We start from the raw sequence: 13,716 nt of genomic DNA, 5'->3' as shown, positions 1-13,716 counted from the left end.
AATTAATTCACTTTCAGCATGTGTTGTATATCTTAGCTGAAGATAAAAAAATAAATAAGCCATTCAAACATGATTTCAAACAAACTTTAATATGTAAATGACCAATTTTAAAAATTCATTTACATATATACAGTGGGTGATCGGTTAACGAACATAATCCGTTCCAAGACTTTGTTCGCTATCCAAATTGTTTGTTAACCGATTATTGATTTACCATAGGTTTTAATGGGAATTTAATTAATTCGTTCTGGAGACCCCAAAAATAAAAAATATATTTTCTTACTACGTTTATTTATATGTAATAATAAAAATGTACACATACACAGTCTTGCGTTTTTCATGTTTTTTCCATTTAAAAGGGTTAAAGAATCTCTAATGTCGATTGCTTTTCTCTCTTCTTCAGGATTTTTCATAATTAATAGCATTGCAATTGTAGAAATCCCCAAGCCTCAACCTGGTTTGGATGCCATTTTAAGACCGTTGTTCTGACATCCTCCCACTTCTTCAAAGGATCTTTAATAACAGACATCTGCATTAATCCTCTTTTTCAGAAGAAAACATATCTTGCCGAGTTTCTTGGTGTTCTTCATTCAAGAGTTCATGGCATTCTTCTGTCGTCAGATCCGTTTCAGGTTCCATTATGAACTCTTTGATGTTCTTTATTTCTCAGATGTGAGTATTGTTACTCCTTTAGCTGCTTGAGTCTTCTTGATTATACTATATTTTTCTTAAATAAGATTGAACTGCGGCCTACTGTAGACCTGTTCACACCATTAGGCATCTTCTGCCCACTCTCTACCTTTGCTATTATACTCTCACCTTTCGAAAAGAAAAACAGATACAAAACTTAACGACTGCCTACCCGACAGTCTCGCAAATACATAAAAGAATTGTTTTGTCGGAAAAATAAAAGGCTGGAATTACAAGGGAGAGTTTCAAAGTTTGGAGGAATACTATCCAATCGATATATACTGGCTTGAGTGTCGATGTCAATGTCGACGTCTCCCACACTCCGAAAAGTTTCAAATTGTTGCCTGAAGACAAGGGAAGACCAATAGATATTCATTACTTTACATCGCTTCTTCTTGTGTTTGTTCTGTGAGGTGTTCGTTGTCCAAACATAAAAATCTTTAGCGAAAGTGTTCGTTATCCAATCTGTTCAATAACCGATCACCCACTGTATATATATATATATATATACTTTATATTTATATACTTACTTTCTCTCTCTGAATGACTAAACGAATAAAACGATCAGTTCCATTTAACAAAGTCAAAGCCTGTTCGAATGTTCGTCCCTCCGTATTGATTCCATTAATCGATAAAATTTTATCTCCCACTTGTAGTTTGCCATCCTTCTCTGCGGCACCACCAACTGTTATGTCAGTTATGTAGATGCCCTGGAAAATTTTTGAAGTAGCAAAATTTAAGCCTCTGTATAAAATCTATTTAAGCTTGAATGTGTACATGTTTTGTTAAACTGTAATAAGCTTTTAATAACATAAATGACAAAACTGTTATTTATGTTTAAATCCATTCATAACTAACTCAAATAAGAATAGACAATCATTAATATAGTAACATGAACTTTAATTTCTTATATACACTAGAACCTCGATTATTCGGACTAATTGGGGATGAAGGTAGTCCGGATAAGGAAAAATCCGGATAATCGAAACAAACACTTTAATTTGTCTTTTAATGATAATACAACACAATTTCTTTTCGATGACATATCGGTAATATTAAAAGTAAATACTGTATTTAAATTGTGATCAAATTTTCAAGAAACAAACGTTCGTATTGAATTTGGACTACTTCTGACCAACGCTAACTGACTACCTATTGTTTAAAAGGCCCTCTGGTGGCGCAAGAAGACGGATTTTATAAAATAAAAAGCAGTTGAAACTGCATTTTTATGAATAAAAATTTGACAAACTATTTATCGTTTTATGACGAGTAAAATTTTTTCGTCGCGTTCGCGGCTTTTAAGTAATGCATAAACCTTCGAGGCGCGAGGCCCTTCGGACCGCGAGGCATAGGCGGTGGCCCACGTCGTCCATGCCTTACGCCGCCCTTGGTCATAGAAATGATGTAATTTGAATATAAATTATTTATAAATACGTATGTCAAGTTATATTTTTATTACTACGTAAAATATATTTAAGAGTTTACGACCACTGTGCTGGGTGAGACGTTGTTGAAACAAAAAAAGTTATGCATTCCATCATGAACATAAACAGTGTCGTAATTCGCCAAGTGCAAATCAGCAAATTCGTAAAATTTTTGTTTATTTTGAACAATCCGGATAATCGAAAATCCAGATAATGGAGGTCCGGATAATGGAGGTTCTACTGTATATATACATATATGGGTGTTGGTTCTTTAAAAGTTGAGATATGGAATTTTATGCACCATTTTGTGAAATCAGGACCCTGCTTTCACAAAATGGTGATACATTGCTTAGAGTTAGAAAAATTTTGATACTTTGGATTATGTAAGAGTTTGATTGGTCAACATCCAAGGAAAAAATTAGTTTTCATACAGAGAGCAAGTGCCTTGGCTTGCCTTGCATTAAATTATAAATAATTTTTTCAATATTCTGAGGTATGGAATTCCATACCTGCAAAAATGTAAGGTATGGAGTCTTCCATGCCTTCCATAGTGGAAACAACACCCATGTATATATATTAATATATATTTATTAAATAAAGAAGTAAAATAGATATGTACTTTTTTCTTTTTTAAAAATCTTTTTACCATATAGGTACTATGTTTTTCTATTTTATTATGCCTGTCAAGGATTTATCCAAATAAGGAATATAACGTATCATTGATTGGCAATCAAAACGTCATATCTCCAATAACGAGTCAAAACCCACATTTTTGCATTAACAAGTTGTAAAGTCAATTTCTATATATTGCCAAAATCTTGTAAGTGGTATGTATCTTTTAAGCTCTCTTTCTCTCTCTCTGACATTGTCAAACACAACCCTATACTCAAAATTTTGCTTCCTTGAAATCATATTTTTTTTAGCTCTCCTGTAAAATTTTAGGAAATGCAGATACAAGACTTTGATTGCCAATTGATAATATTTACATCAAATCAAATCAAATCATTTGTGCAAATTTCCAAATTTTTCAACCAAGTTCATCAAAATAGTAAGGCTTTTACTGTGTCTGCTTCCACTTTAAAAATTGACATGATTTTTAATATGTAATTATTCTTTAGTGCAAGACAAAATAAACTTTCTCAATACTCTCTGAATAATATAATTTGATAAAAATGATTATAATTAAAATTACATATCTTAATTTTTTGATAGTCAATTTGTATATATAATTTGCAATGCATATTATAATCATTTCCATTTGTACGCTTTCTAGTTTTCATTTCATTCTCCCAAAAAATTAAATTAAACTTACGTTGTTTTTATGTTGAAGTCCAGTACTGTATTCATTAGAAATCGATAAGCCAAGACCGTTCTGATCCTTTTTGAGTGTAGTATAAACAATTTGCTAAAATGGAATAAATTCATAAATGTTACCAATAAAAATTTATTGTGTAAATCAAATTTAAAAAATTATAAACCAATAATAATGCCAGATTTAATTGCTGTATTAAAGTACAGTTAAGTGGTTATATTAATATGAATGGCAGCTTAACTGCCTACCTTTAGTCCAAATTATGTAATATCTTTATAAATATTTAGCCATATTATATCCAAATTAAAATCTGGCACTTCAATTTTGCCAGATTCTGGTCATCGTCTCTCCTCTCTCACAAGCTGATCACTGGTTAGCTAATCATTTGTTTATGTCTTGAGAGATCATCGCGTCTCCCAAAATGCAATTCTGGACAACATTTTCTCTCAAAGATTCCCTCGTTTCTCAGAGATGAGCAGATAGTTGTCTTTCAACCCTTCTTTCATCTTTTGCCTTGATTTCGTTATATCCAATATGGATGACTGGATGCTACTCACACTGTACAATCATATTAGAGAATGTTCTCTATCTCGGGAAAGAATATTTCAAGAGAGAAAATGCTTTTGATTTTTTCCAGTACCTACTTAGAAACACCACTGATTCCAGTTTTTTTTAATTATGCTATATCAATTACTGAACTATTGAATATGATGTTAATCCTACTTAGTTAAGGAGAAATTAGATGGTAATATTTCGAAAAATATCTAAGTACACATGCTTTTCTAACTTAGGTTATTAAAATTTTTATTTCTTAAGAGACAATTTAACTTTACAATCTGTAATAACGTTATAAAACAAAAAACATAACTCTGTCAAAATTACGTGCTTTATTTGAACGTGTGTTTTCCTTGCCACGTGATCTATAATTACATACTCTGCATTTTTGAAATTTTACAATTTCATTGGTAAAATTCTATAATGTGTTGCACACACAGATAACCCAAACGTATAATCAACCTAGTAGAATAGTGACGTCATCAATGAAGACAAGATTGCTAAAAGTGACCAGAATCACCACTGTCTCTAAGAAACAAATTTCATCTCTCATTTTGACATCATTCATCCTTGAAAGAGGAGATGAGAGATAAGTGACCAGAATATGGTTCTTGAGCTCTGTTGAGCCAACAACATTGAACTTCACTAAGAATAGGCCCAACATTAACCAAAACTGCATTTATCAAAGGTTACCCATATATGATAACATCAATGATTCGTACTTACCTCTTGTTTAGCGTACATTTCATTTTCAGTTGCCTGTGGAACTGGAGTAGCTACATAATTGCTTACATGATTACTACTATCACTTACTGACGTATCTAAAGTTGAACTCACAGTCTTTGAATCAACGTAATCAATCTTATCTTCTGATATAGTGTCATTTGGTGTAATGGGAGTATCTTCTTGTATGGTCTCAGAAACATGATTATTTTCTGTTGCTTCTGGTTCAAACACATTTTCTGTAAATGACTGTTGCAATACGGGCTAGAGAAAAAAAGCCTGTTTATAAATTTCTCAAGTAAAAATTTTTGAATAAATTATATGAGTTCTAAGACAATTTTAAAACATTAATTTAAATTTACAAATAAACAAAAAATTATATAAGTTCTGTTTATAACTGAAAGAAAATTACCTGTGTTTGTTTTGATGTTTCTCGACTTATATGAATAGTTAAATGATCACCTGCTGCTCTAAGAATGTTGACAGCTTCAAAATGATCCACATCGACTACAGACACGCCATTCACCTACATAATTTATTTAAATTAATTAGAAAATAAATTATGAAAAAACTATTTAAACATTCAAATGGCATAATTAATCAAAACTAATATCTTAAGAAAAGTTGAATTTACCGTAAGAAGTTTGTCACCTATTCTGAGACCGGCCTGTTCTGCAGGTCCTTCTTCGGTTACTCGAGATATAAAGATTCCCTTTAAAATATATACGATGGATATTATAAATACTATAACAATATTATCATGAATACGTTAATTTTTATAAAAGAATTCTTTACAAAAAGAATAACAAATTAGATTTTAAGAATGTTCATTATGTACAGAAGATAACTGTTTCTGCTTTTCTTGATTAAACTAACCAAATTAAAACAGCTATGAAATTGATTTTAAATTTGTGTAAATCAAAAATAATTAACAATTAAGCATTTGTAAGAGCAAAAGGATATCTTTTTTACTTCATAGTGTAAAAAGGTGATGAATGTCAGACGTGATATTCAGAATAGAATAGAAAGTATTTCAAAATAGCGAGTATTTAACTCTATATTTAATTTTTGTGATTTGAATTTAGTAAAGATAAGATAAAGTATATAGTTAAATTATAATAATCATTTGTATCACCACTTCTTTTAATTAAAAAAAATTAATAAAACACTACTAAAATATATGTTTTCAATTAAAAATATTAGAGTTAAAATGTTAGCAAATCAATATAATTAATTGAAAATTTAAAATCTGTTTACTCACTTCATCGTCACCTTTGTACGGAGTTGATCCTTTACCTCCAGCAATGCTCAGTCCTAATCCGCAAGGCTGTTTGGCGAGTTCAATAACGAGTTGTTCTTCAACAGTGTCAACCATGGCAGACATCGAATCGACTTTAAAACATATGATAAACAATAAATTTATGTTATGCAATATTAGCTAAACTAAAGTGCGACAACTCACCACTGGAATGTGTCTGTCCTCCATCCGTTTGAATTTCAGAATGATGCGATAGAGGTGGAGAAGGTGGGGGAGATGGTAGAGGTTCTTTTGTTTGTTCTTTCTTTACGACTTGTGCTAAAATTGAAGCTACCTAAACATAAAAATTATAAATAAAATTAAAAATTGTAAATCAAAATACTGTCAATCTTAAATTTTTTTAAAGTAAACTTAGAAGTTTGTTTCACATTCCGACAATTTTACCAATCACAAATTTGTACTAAAAATTTTAAATATGCAACAACTTCATGCCCAATGATGGAATTGGCAAAAAACTTTTCAAATTAAATTTATTAAAAATATATTAATTTTACTAATAATAAATTTTAAAGTACCTTTTCTTGATCCTCTTTAGAGTTAACAATATTAATCCGTTTATTTTTTAAATGGTGTGGTGTGTCTCGCCGATGTAATTTTTTATGTCGTTCTGGTTGATCTTCTGTATCAGACATAAATCCGACATGTTTTTCATCCTAAAAAATATTAAAAAGCATTATTGTTTAATAGCTTACATTTCTATGTTTGTCTTTCTTGGATATTAATAAAATATATATAAAAATTTTTATTAGAATTATCATTGGCTATTCAAAGTTCAGAAAATTTTTGAATATGAAATATTTAAATGTTTGAGTTTTAAATGGATAGTTTCCAAATGTAACAAAATCAATTTAAATGAATTCTCAATTATTCATAATTATTTAATTATGAATAATTGTTTTATCTTACACTTAAAACGTCAATATTTTAAAAATAAAGTAACTGAATCCAGAAACACCTAGTTTGAAGTTTAGAACTTATTAATTAATTAAAAAAGTAAGATGTCATGTACCAAAAGCCATAATTTATCTCCTGTAAAGGACCTACATTTCTTTAATTTAGAAACTTTTAAAGTTCAATCTGAAGTGTTCCTGTATTTTTATTTAATCTATGGAATTTTTCTCTAAATTTAATAAATTCCAATTCAACAAAGTAACATACTAAAAAATGCAGTGTAGCCCCATTTATCTGGCTAAAACAAGACCAGGACCCAATCCAGACGACTGAAAATCCAGAAAATTTGTTAACAACATAACACAGTTTATATATAATTCATTTTATATTTTTAATTTATTTTCCATTGTTACAACCACTTTATTTTTTTCAGACATTATTTTCATAATATTTACTTTACTTCACAAAAGATTGAAGGTGACCAAAATTCAGAAAAATAATAGTATCTGTGGGTGTCGATAATAACTCCCAACGTTACAAAAGATAAACTTATTAACACATTGATATTAACTTAAGATATGACACAAGATATTAAGTAAACTCAAATAATACTCCCAAGGAATGCATATGCCTTGAGGAATGATCATGTGCCAATTCATAGAAAGCAAGTCTATTCTTGCACACTGCAACCTTACACTTCGGAAAGAATGTAGTTAAAATGTTGTTTGATTTTTTCACATTTATAGGTTTATAGGTTATCTAGGTTTTATATTTCTGAAACAGAGATTATGTTTTATAATCTGAACTAATGGAATCCAGATAAACAGAGTTCCACTGTAATCAATTATACTTAAATAATGACCTTAAGAAATCAATACATCCAAAAACTTAAAATTACTGACTTCTTAACTGTAAGATTGTTTAATTAGGACTAACTGTTTTGATTAAATTGAGGAGTTATTTAAAGCTAAATGATTGCCAAATTATATCAAGCTATATTACTATTACTTTTATTTATTAAATACTAATGTGGCATTAAAGGCAGGCATTAAGTGTCATCTCTTGCTAAATTCAATAATTATAATTAATTTAATATTTTTAATAATTAATTTAAAGGGTTTGGAAGAAAAGAATTGGCTTGAAGCTAAATTCACTCTCAACACCCACTTTGGACCAAATTAAAAATACAGTCAAACCTTGGGTTACAAATGCTTCTGTTTATAAACAATTCAGTTTACAAACCAAATTTTGAATGCCATATCAATTGCTGTATGATAACTTGGTTTATGAACAAGTTACTCAACAGAGTCGGTCACTGATGGTCAACTTCCTATACTTCCTGTATTAAAGAAAGTTGACAGCCTGACCAAACAATGACATGACTACCGATTCAGAAGTTAATTGTGCTGAGATCACTTTGCATCATGTAATGAATCATCAACGATGATGTTATTTAAATTACATTTCAATGCACATGGGGAAAGATACTATTTCTGTTTTTTGTATGTGCCACAGTTGAATTTAAATCAAATTAATTAATAAAAACTGCATTAATTTCATTCATGTAATATAAATGGCATTTGAGAATTTATGTTTAAATCTGATTAAAATTTATTAATATAATATTGTATATTATAATATTTATTAATACTAGGTAGCCAGTTAATTAAGCTAAAACTAATAATTAAAACTGGCCTTTACACCTAAACTGAAACTATAACTAAAATTAAAATAAAATTAAATGCAAATCAATTAAAACACAATATTTCAGAAAGTATGGTCAAAGTACTTGTCAGTCATGATATATTTGGTTATATTTCATCTGTCAGTCAGAGTTGAGTCTTTGTTTATAGCACTTCTTTATAAAGTGTTACTTTTGGTTGGCAGTGACAGAACATTTTGCTTTCAATATATATAAAGAATAAATGTAGATATAGTAGTAATATCATATTGCCTTTATAGGCATTTTATGCATGAAGTACAGCTTAAAAGGTTAAAAAAAAAGTTTTGTTTTGGGGTCAGGAACAGATTAATCCATTTTACATTGTTTCTTATGGAAAAATTGTTTTGATTTGAGAACAAATTGATTTCTGAACAACTTTTAGAAATGAACTAAGTCTGAGATTTGACTGTATTTATTTAATTGTAATTATTAAATTTAGAAGGAGATGGCACTCTGCCTCTAGTGCCAAATTATTTAGAATTTAATTAATAATAGTAGTAGTAATATAGCCTGATATAATTCAGCAATCATTTGGCTTTAATATATGACTATCAGGTTTCAGATGTTTTGTTTGAATGTATCAAGTTATGTATATATATATATCAAGCAAAGTCACTTAAATTTAAAATATACATTTTCTTACATACTATTACATTTATTGATCTTTATTAAGGACTATTAAATTACTTTCAGAAAAATTGGTTTAATTTTCTTCAACTTCAAGACTAAAAATATGAACAATGTGGGATATTTAATAATTGAAGGAATAATTGAATTGCTATGAGATTTAAAGAATAAAAAGATATAAATAAAAAATTATGGTTGCAGCAACAAGATAAAGTCTTTAGAATACATTGTCTATATTCTACAAGGGTTGAAGACAAGAGTTGAAAAATTAAAATCTCTGAAAACAAATGACCAATAAAAATGTGATGTAGATCTCTTTAATCAAACTAATAAAAAAATTTTTAAAATTAAATCATGTGTAATTAGTATTGTTACTTATGTATTAGTATTTAAACCGGTTTTCTTTAATTAAATAATCAATTCTAATGTCTAATAAATATACAAGAATTAAAATTTAATAATTCTATATAACAAAATTTGAATTTAAATGAATAAACTGTTTATAAGTTATACATATTTAAGAAAAGAATGAAAAATTGTAATCACAAGTACCCATTCTAAGCTTTCTTCGGGTTCAGAATTCTCTGACAATGTCTCATCTTTACTCTGATTCATAGAATTTTCTTTCTTGTTTTCCACAGAAATTTCATCAATATTGTCTTCAGAAAGAGTAACATTTTCACTTTCTTCTGATTATATAAATGGAAATAAACAATATTACATATATAAAAGCAAAACATACAAGATTTATTAAAAAATATAATTATTCTGTTTTACTAAGTTAATTCTAGAAGTACTGTTGTGTTGTCAATAACTGTAGAAAAATTTAATTATGTGAGCAACTAGCCATTCATCAATATGCCATATACTATGATCTTGTAGTAAAACATTTTCTCATAAAAATATTTAGTTAAGATTATTTGTAATTTAAATAAATTCATTAAACAAACATAGAAAAATATTTTTTGCTTTCTACTTTTATATTTATGTGATCTGATTTATAGATTTTTTTTACTTACGTAGTTTTTATTAAAAAAGGAACTTATAAAGTTTAGAATTTTTCAAAAATTTTAAATTTATCATCATCAGTCTAAAATATTATAATAAACAGCTAAGAATATTTTGAAATCATACATTTTAAAAATACAATAAACCTCCATTAACTTAGACTAATAGAGAACAATGGTTATCCAATTTAAAAAAAAAAAAGTCAGAGTTAGAAGGTTGCTTCTCCAATACATGGAAAATGACTAGATGGATATACAGTATAGCGATTTATTACAACCATCTCTATGCAAAATATTTAATGAACATTAGTAGGTTATACTGGTGAATTCATTATTACAGGGAATGAGCTAGAAAAATTTCATGATGATACAGTAAACAGCAATGTAGTCTTTAATAACTTACCAACTACAATAATATAATACATGGTATCACAGAGACTAAAAACACTCATTAATTATAATTTCATTACTCTTATAATTACTTGTTAAATATAGTTTTTTACTGTCAAGGAATTTTAAGTTACTGTACAAATTAAAAAAAAATATATATATATATATATTTGTTTGAGTTACATGAAGTCTGACTAAGTTCATGGGATCAGTTAGCAAAAGTTTACTGTAATTGTTCAAATAAATAAGGAAATAAAGGCAAATGTTAAATATTTGAAAATTAGTTTACTGTTTTACAAGAAAACAGGTAATGAAAAAATCAGATACTGCTCTAAAATAGTGGTATTCAAACCATGTTCTACTCTAGTGTTGTGTAAACAACCTTCAACAGTTCTGCAAAAATAACTATAAGAAATTATCATTATTTTTACTAAAAGTGTTAAACAATTAAAATTCCTATAATGTCCATTACTAACTAAAAGAAGTTTTATTATATAAAAACAGTTTTAAAGGCACTTTCACGTTCTCTTTATTGTTTAGGATTCTATAAAAATAATATTCATGCATGATGATACTACAGATGTTAAAAGTTTGAAAACCACTGCTTTAAAATATATTCTAATTGAGAAAGAGTTGGAAAGACATTGATAATAGTCCAGAATTGAAATGGAGATTAAAGAATGAGCTAATGATATAATATAAAAATGGAAATAACAGGAAAGTTGAAAGATTTCTATGCTGAATAAGATTTCCTAAAATATTCTATTGTAATAATCCCACCATTAGAAAAATCTCTTTAGTCACATGAGACGACTGGGTCTCAGCCTGAATAATTAAAGAAAATTTAGTTAAAATATAAGATCCAAGATAAATTTGGAGTTTAAATATAAAATGCAATGCATCAAAACGAACAAAAAAAAATTTAATTTTAATATAAGTATAAGGGTAATCATAATATGTAACAACTATGGAATAAACCATAGACAACAGCAATATTAACATAAAAATTAAAAATTCTTGATAATTAAACCAAGATATACGGGTTAGAATTTAAATAGAATCCATTCTATTTGAATTTGAATAGAACGGAGTTCAATAACCGCTGTGGTTTGAATATTAGATATATATTTAGCCTTATAACAAATAGGGTTGGCATCAGGAAGGGCATCCAGCCATAAAACCTATGCCAAAACTACATGGAATGTCTGCTAGACTACAAGTAAGTTATAACTGTGTTAGGATGTCCCCCTGAAGCAATGCGCAGGGCTGCACAACATAGGGTTCTCCTGGTGGATTGTGACTTTCTTATGAGCCATTGTAAGAATTGTGTTAGCCAAATTGAACAAAGGATCAAATGGTGGAGATTGAAACAGGAGGAATTAAGGAAAGAATTTAAGTTTAAAGTGTTAATAGAAATCCAGTTCCTGGATGATGTGCAAACATGGTGGTTGCTGAATAGTAATTGCATTTTGAAAGTTGGAGAAGAGGTTTTGAGAAAAACTTCAGGGAGGAGATCGCCAGAAGGAAAGGAACTTTAGTGATGGAATGCTGAGGTACAATCCACAGTTAAACAAAAGAAAGATGTAAAGAAAAGGAGGGAATTGATGGGAAGGCCTGAAGATAAGGAAACTTATCATTTGGCAAATGAAATGACTAAAAAGGCAATGGCTATTGCAAAAGCAAAAACTTTAGAAGAGGCATATAAAGTTTTCAAAAAGAAAGGTGTGAAAGGAAGTTGATGAAAATTGCCAAAACAAGAGATAAGGCATCAAAAGATTTTACCTCTATTAAACTGATTAAAGATGATAAAGGAGTGGTATTACAAGATTACAGAAGGGTCAAGGAAAGATGGAAAGTATATTTCAGGAATTTATTGAACGAAGGAACCCCCAGAACTTTATACGAGAATAGAGAGGCAAATGAAGGAGTGGTGCATGATATTAGCAGAGAAGGAAAAAATGTGCTTAGGAAAATGAAAATGGGGAAAGCAGTAGGCACTGATCAGATTCCAGTTGAGGCTTGGAGAGGTTTGGGTAAGGATTGATATCCTCTGGGACCATATGAAGAAACTCTGGCAGCAAGAGAAAATCCCAGATGAATGGAGAAAGAGCATTCCTGTGCTGATCTTTAAAGGTAAAGGGGATGTACAGAATTGCGGAAATTACAGAGGTATAAAGATATTGCCCCATACTATGAAGATTTGGGAGAAAATTGTAGAAAGAAGGATTAGACAGGAATCTGAGATTGGAGAGGAACAGTTTGGCTTTTTGCCAGGCAGGAGTACAACTGATGCTATCTTTGCTCTAAAACAGCCGATAGAAAAGGCACAGGGAAATGCAGGAAGATTTGCACATGGTGTTCATAGATCTAGAAAAGGTATATGATAGGGTACCAAGGCAAGAGATATGGAATTGTTTGAGGGAAAAGAATGTTCCACAGAAATACGTTAGACTTGTCAAGGAAATGTACAAGGGAGCAGAGACCCAACTTAATAGTAGTGTAGGCACTACAGAAGGGTTCTTCCTTACCCTGCGTTAGTGCACTTAGTTTTTTTCGGCATTAATGCAGTGGGTTGTTTGTCCACCCCCACATTTTTTTGGGTCCATAAACCATGTAAGTAAAAATTCATAAAGATTTACTCATTTATTTGGTAAAGGCATGTGTCATTATACATATGATTATATTCAGGTATGATTACATATTACAGTGGAACTCCGGTTAACGAACGTCCCGGTTAACGACCAAATCGGTTAACGAACTTTTATTTTGCAAAAAATTTGTCTCGGATAACGAACGTAACGGTATTTTGTGTCAAATTTTAGTTGGTGTTAGGCATGCGCGAGTTAAGCATTGCTTTTCCGAGTGTTTGTGCTATGCTTCTTTTTTCAGTTTTGTGATTTATATATTTAATCAATATGGCATCCAAGAAAGAAAAAAGTCATAGTGGCAATAGAAAACGACAACGCAATATAAACGACAATGCGCTATCGCATTTGAGAAAAATTTTGATTAAAATAGTAAGACAATCAACTTTAGATCAATTTCTTGTTCCTTAC

General features: G+C 29.5%; 1 protein-coding gene and 1 long non-coding RNA gene across 8 annotated transcripts in view; one reads left to right on the top strand and one right to left on the bottom strand.

Annotated features, from left to right (window-relative positions):
• The window catches only part of LOC111632489 (protein lap4-like), a 164,105-nt gene that overhangs the window by 142,286 nt on the left and 8,103 nt on the right, over window positions 1-13,716 (bottom strand). For 6 of the 7 annotated variants that reach the window (XM_023376911.1, XM_023376913.1, XM_023376910.1 and 3 more), the window contains exons 4-12: window positions 9,816-9,952; window positions 6,538-6,675; window positions 6,167-6,296; window positions 5,966-6,096; window positions 5,339-5,416; window positions 5,117-5,230; window positions 4,708-4,968; window positions 3,427-3,519; window positions 1,221-1,400 (exon numbers count right to left, since the gene is read on the bottom strand). In XM_023376911.1, coding sequence (XP_023232679.1) covers window positions 1,221-1,400; window positions 3,427-3,519; window positions 4,708-4,968; window positions 5,117-5,230; window positions 5,339-5,416; window positions 5,966-6,096; window positions 6,167-6,296; window positions 6,538-6,675; window positions 9,816-9,878 — 1,188 coding nt within the window. In that variant the 5' untranslated portion in view covers window positions 9,879-9,952. The remainder of the gene's footprint in view (window positions 1-1,220; window positions 1,401-3,426; window positions 3,520-4,707; window positions 4,969-5,116; window positions 5,231-5,338; window positions 5,417-5,965; window positions 6,097-6,166; window positions 6,297-6,537; window positions 6,676-9,815; window positions 9,953-13,716) is intronic. The other variant, XM_023376912.1, reaches the window with a different exon arrangement.
• The window catches only part of LOC111632491, a 2,990-nt gene continuing 883 nt past the window's right edge, over window positions 11,610-13,716 (top strand). The window contains exon 1 of the long non-coding RNA XR_002757868.1: window positions 11,610-13,348. This is a non-coding gene — a long non-coding RNA (uncharacterized LOC111632491). The remainder of the gene's footprint in view (window positions 13,349-13,716) is intronic.

Source organism: Centruroides sculpturatus, unplaced genomic scaffold, assembly GCF_000671375.1.
Source record: "Centruroides sculpturatus isolate CEXI.00-Female unplaced genomic scaffold, Cexi_2.0 scaffold635, whole genome shotgun sequence".
In the NCBI taxonomy this organism is placed as follows: Eukaryota; Metazoa; Arthropoda; class Arachnida; order Scorpiones; family Buthidae; genus Centruroides; species Centruroides sculpturatus.
This window is presented reverse-complemented; position numbering and strand designations above follow the sequence as displayed.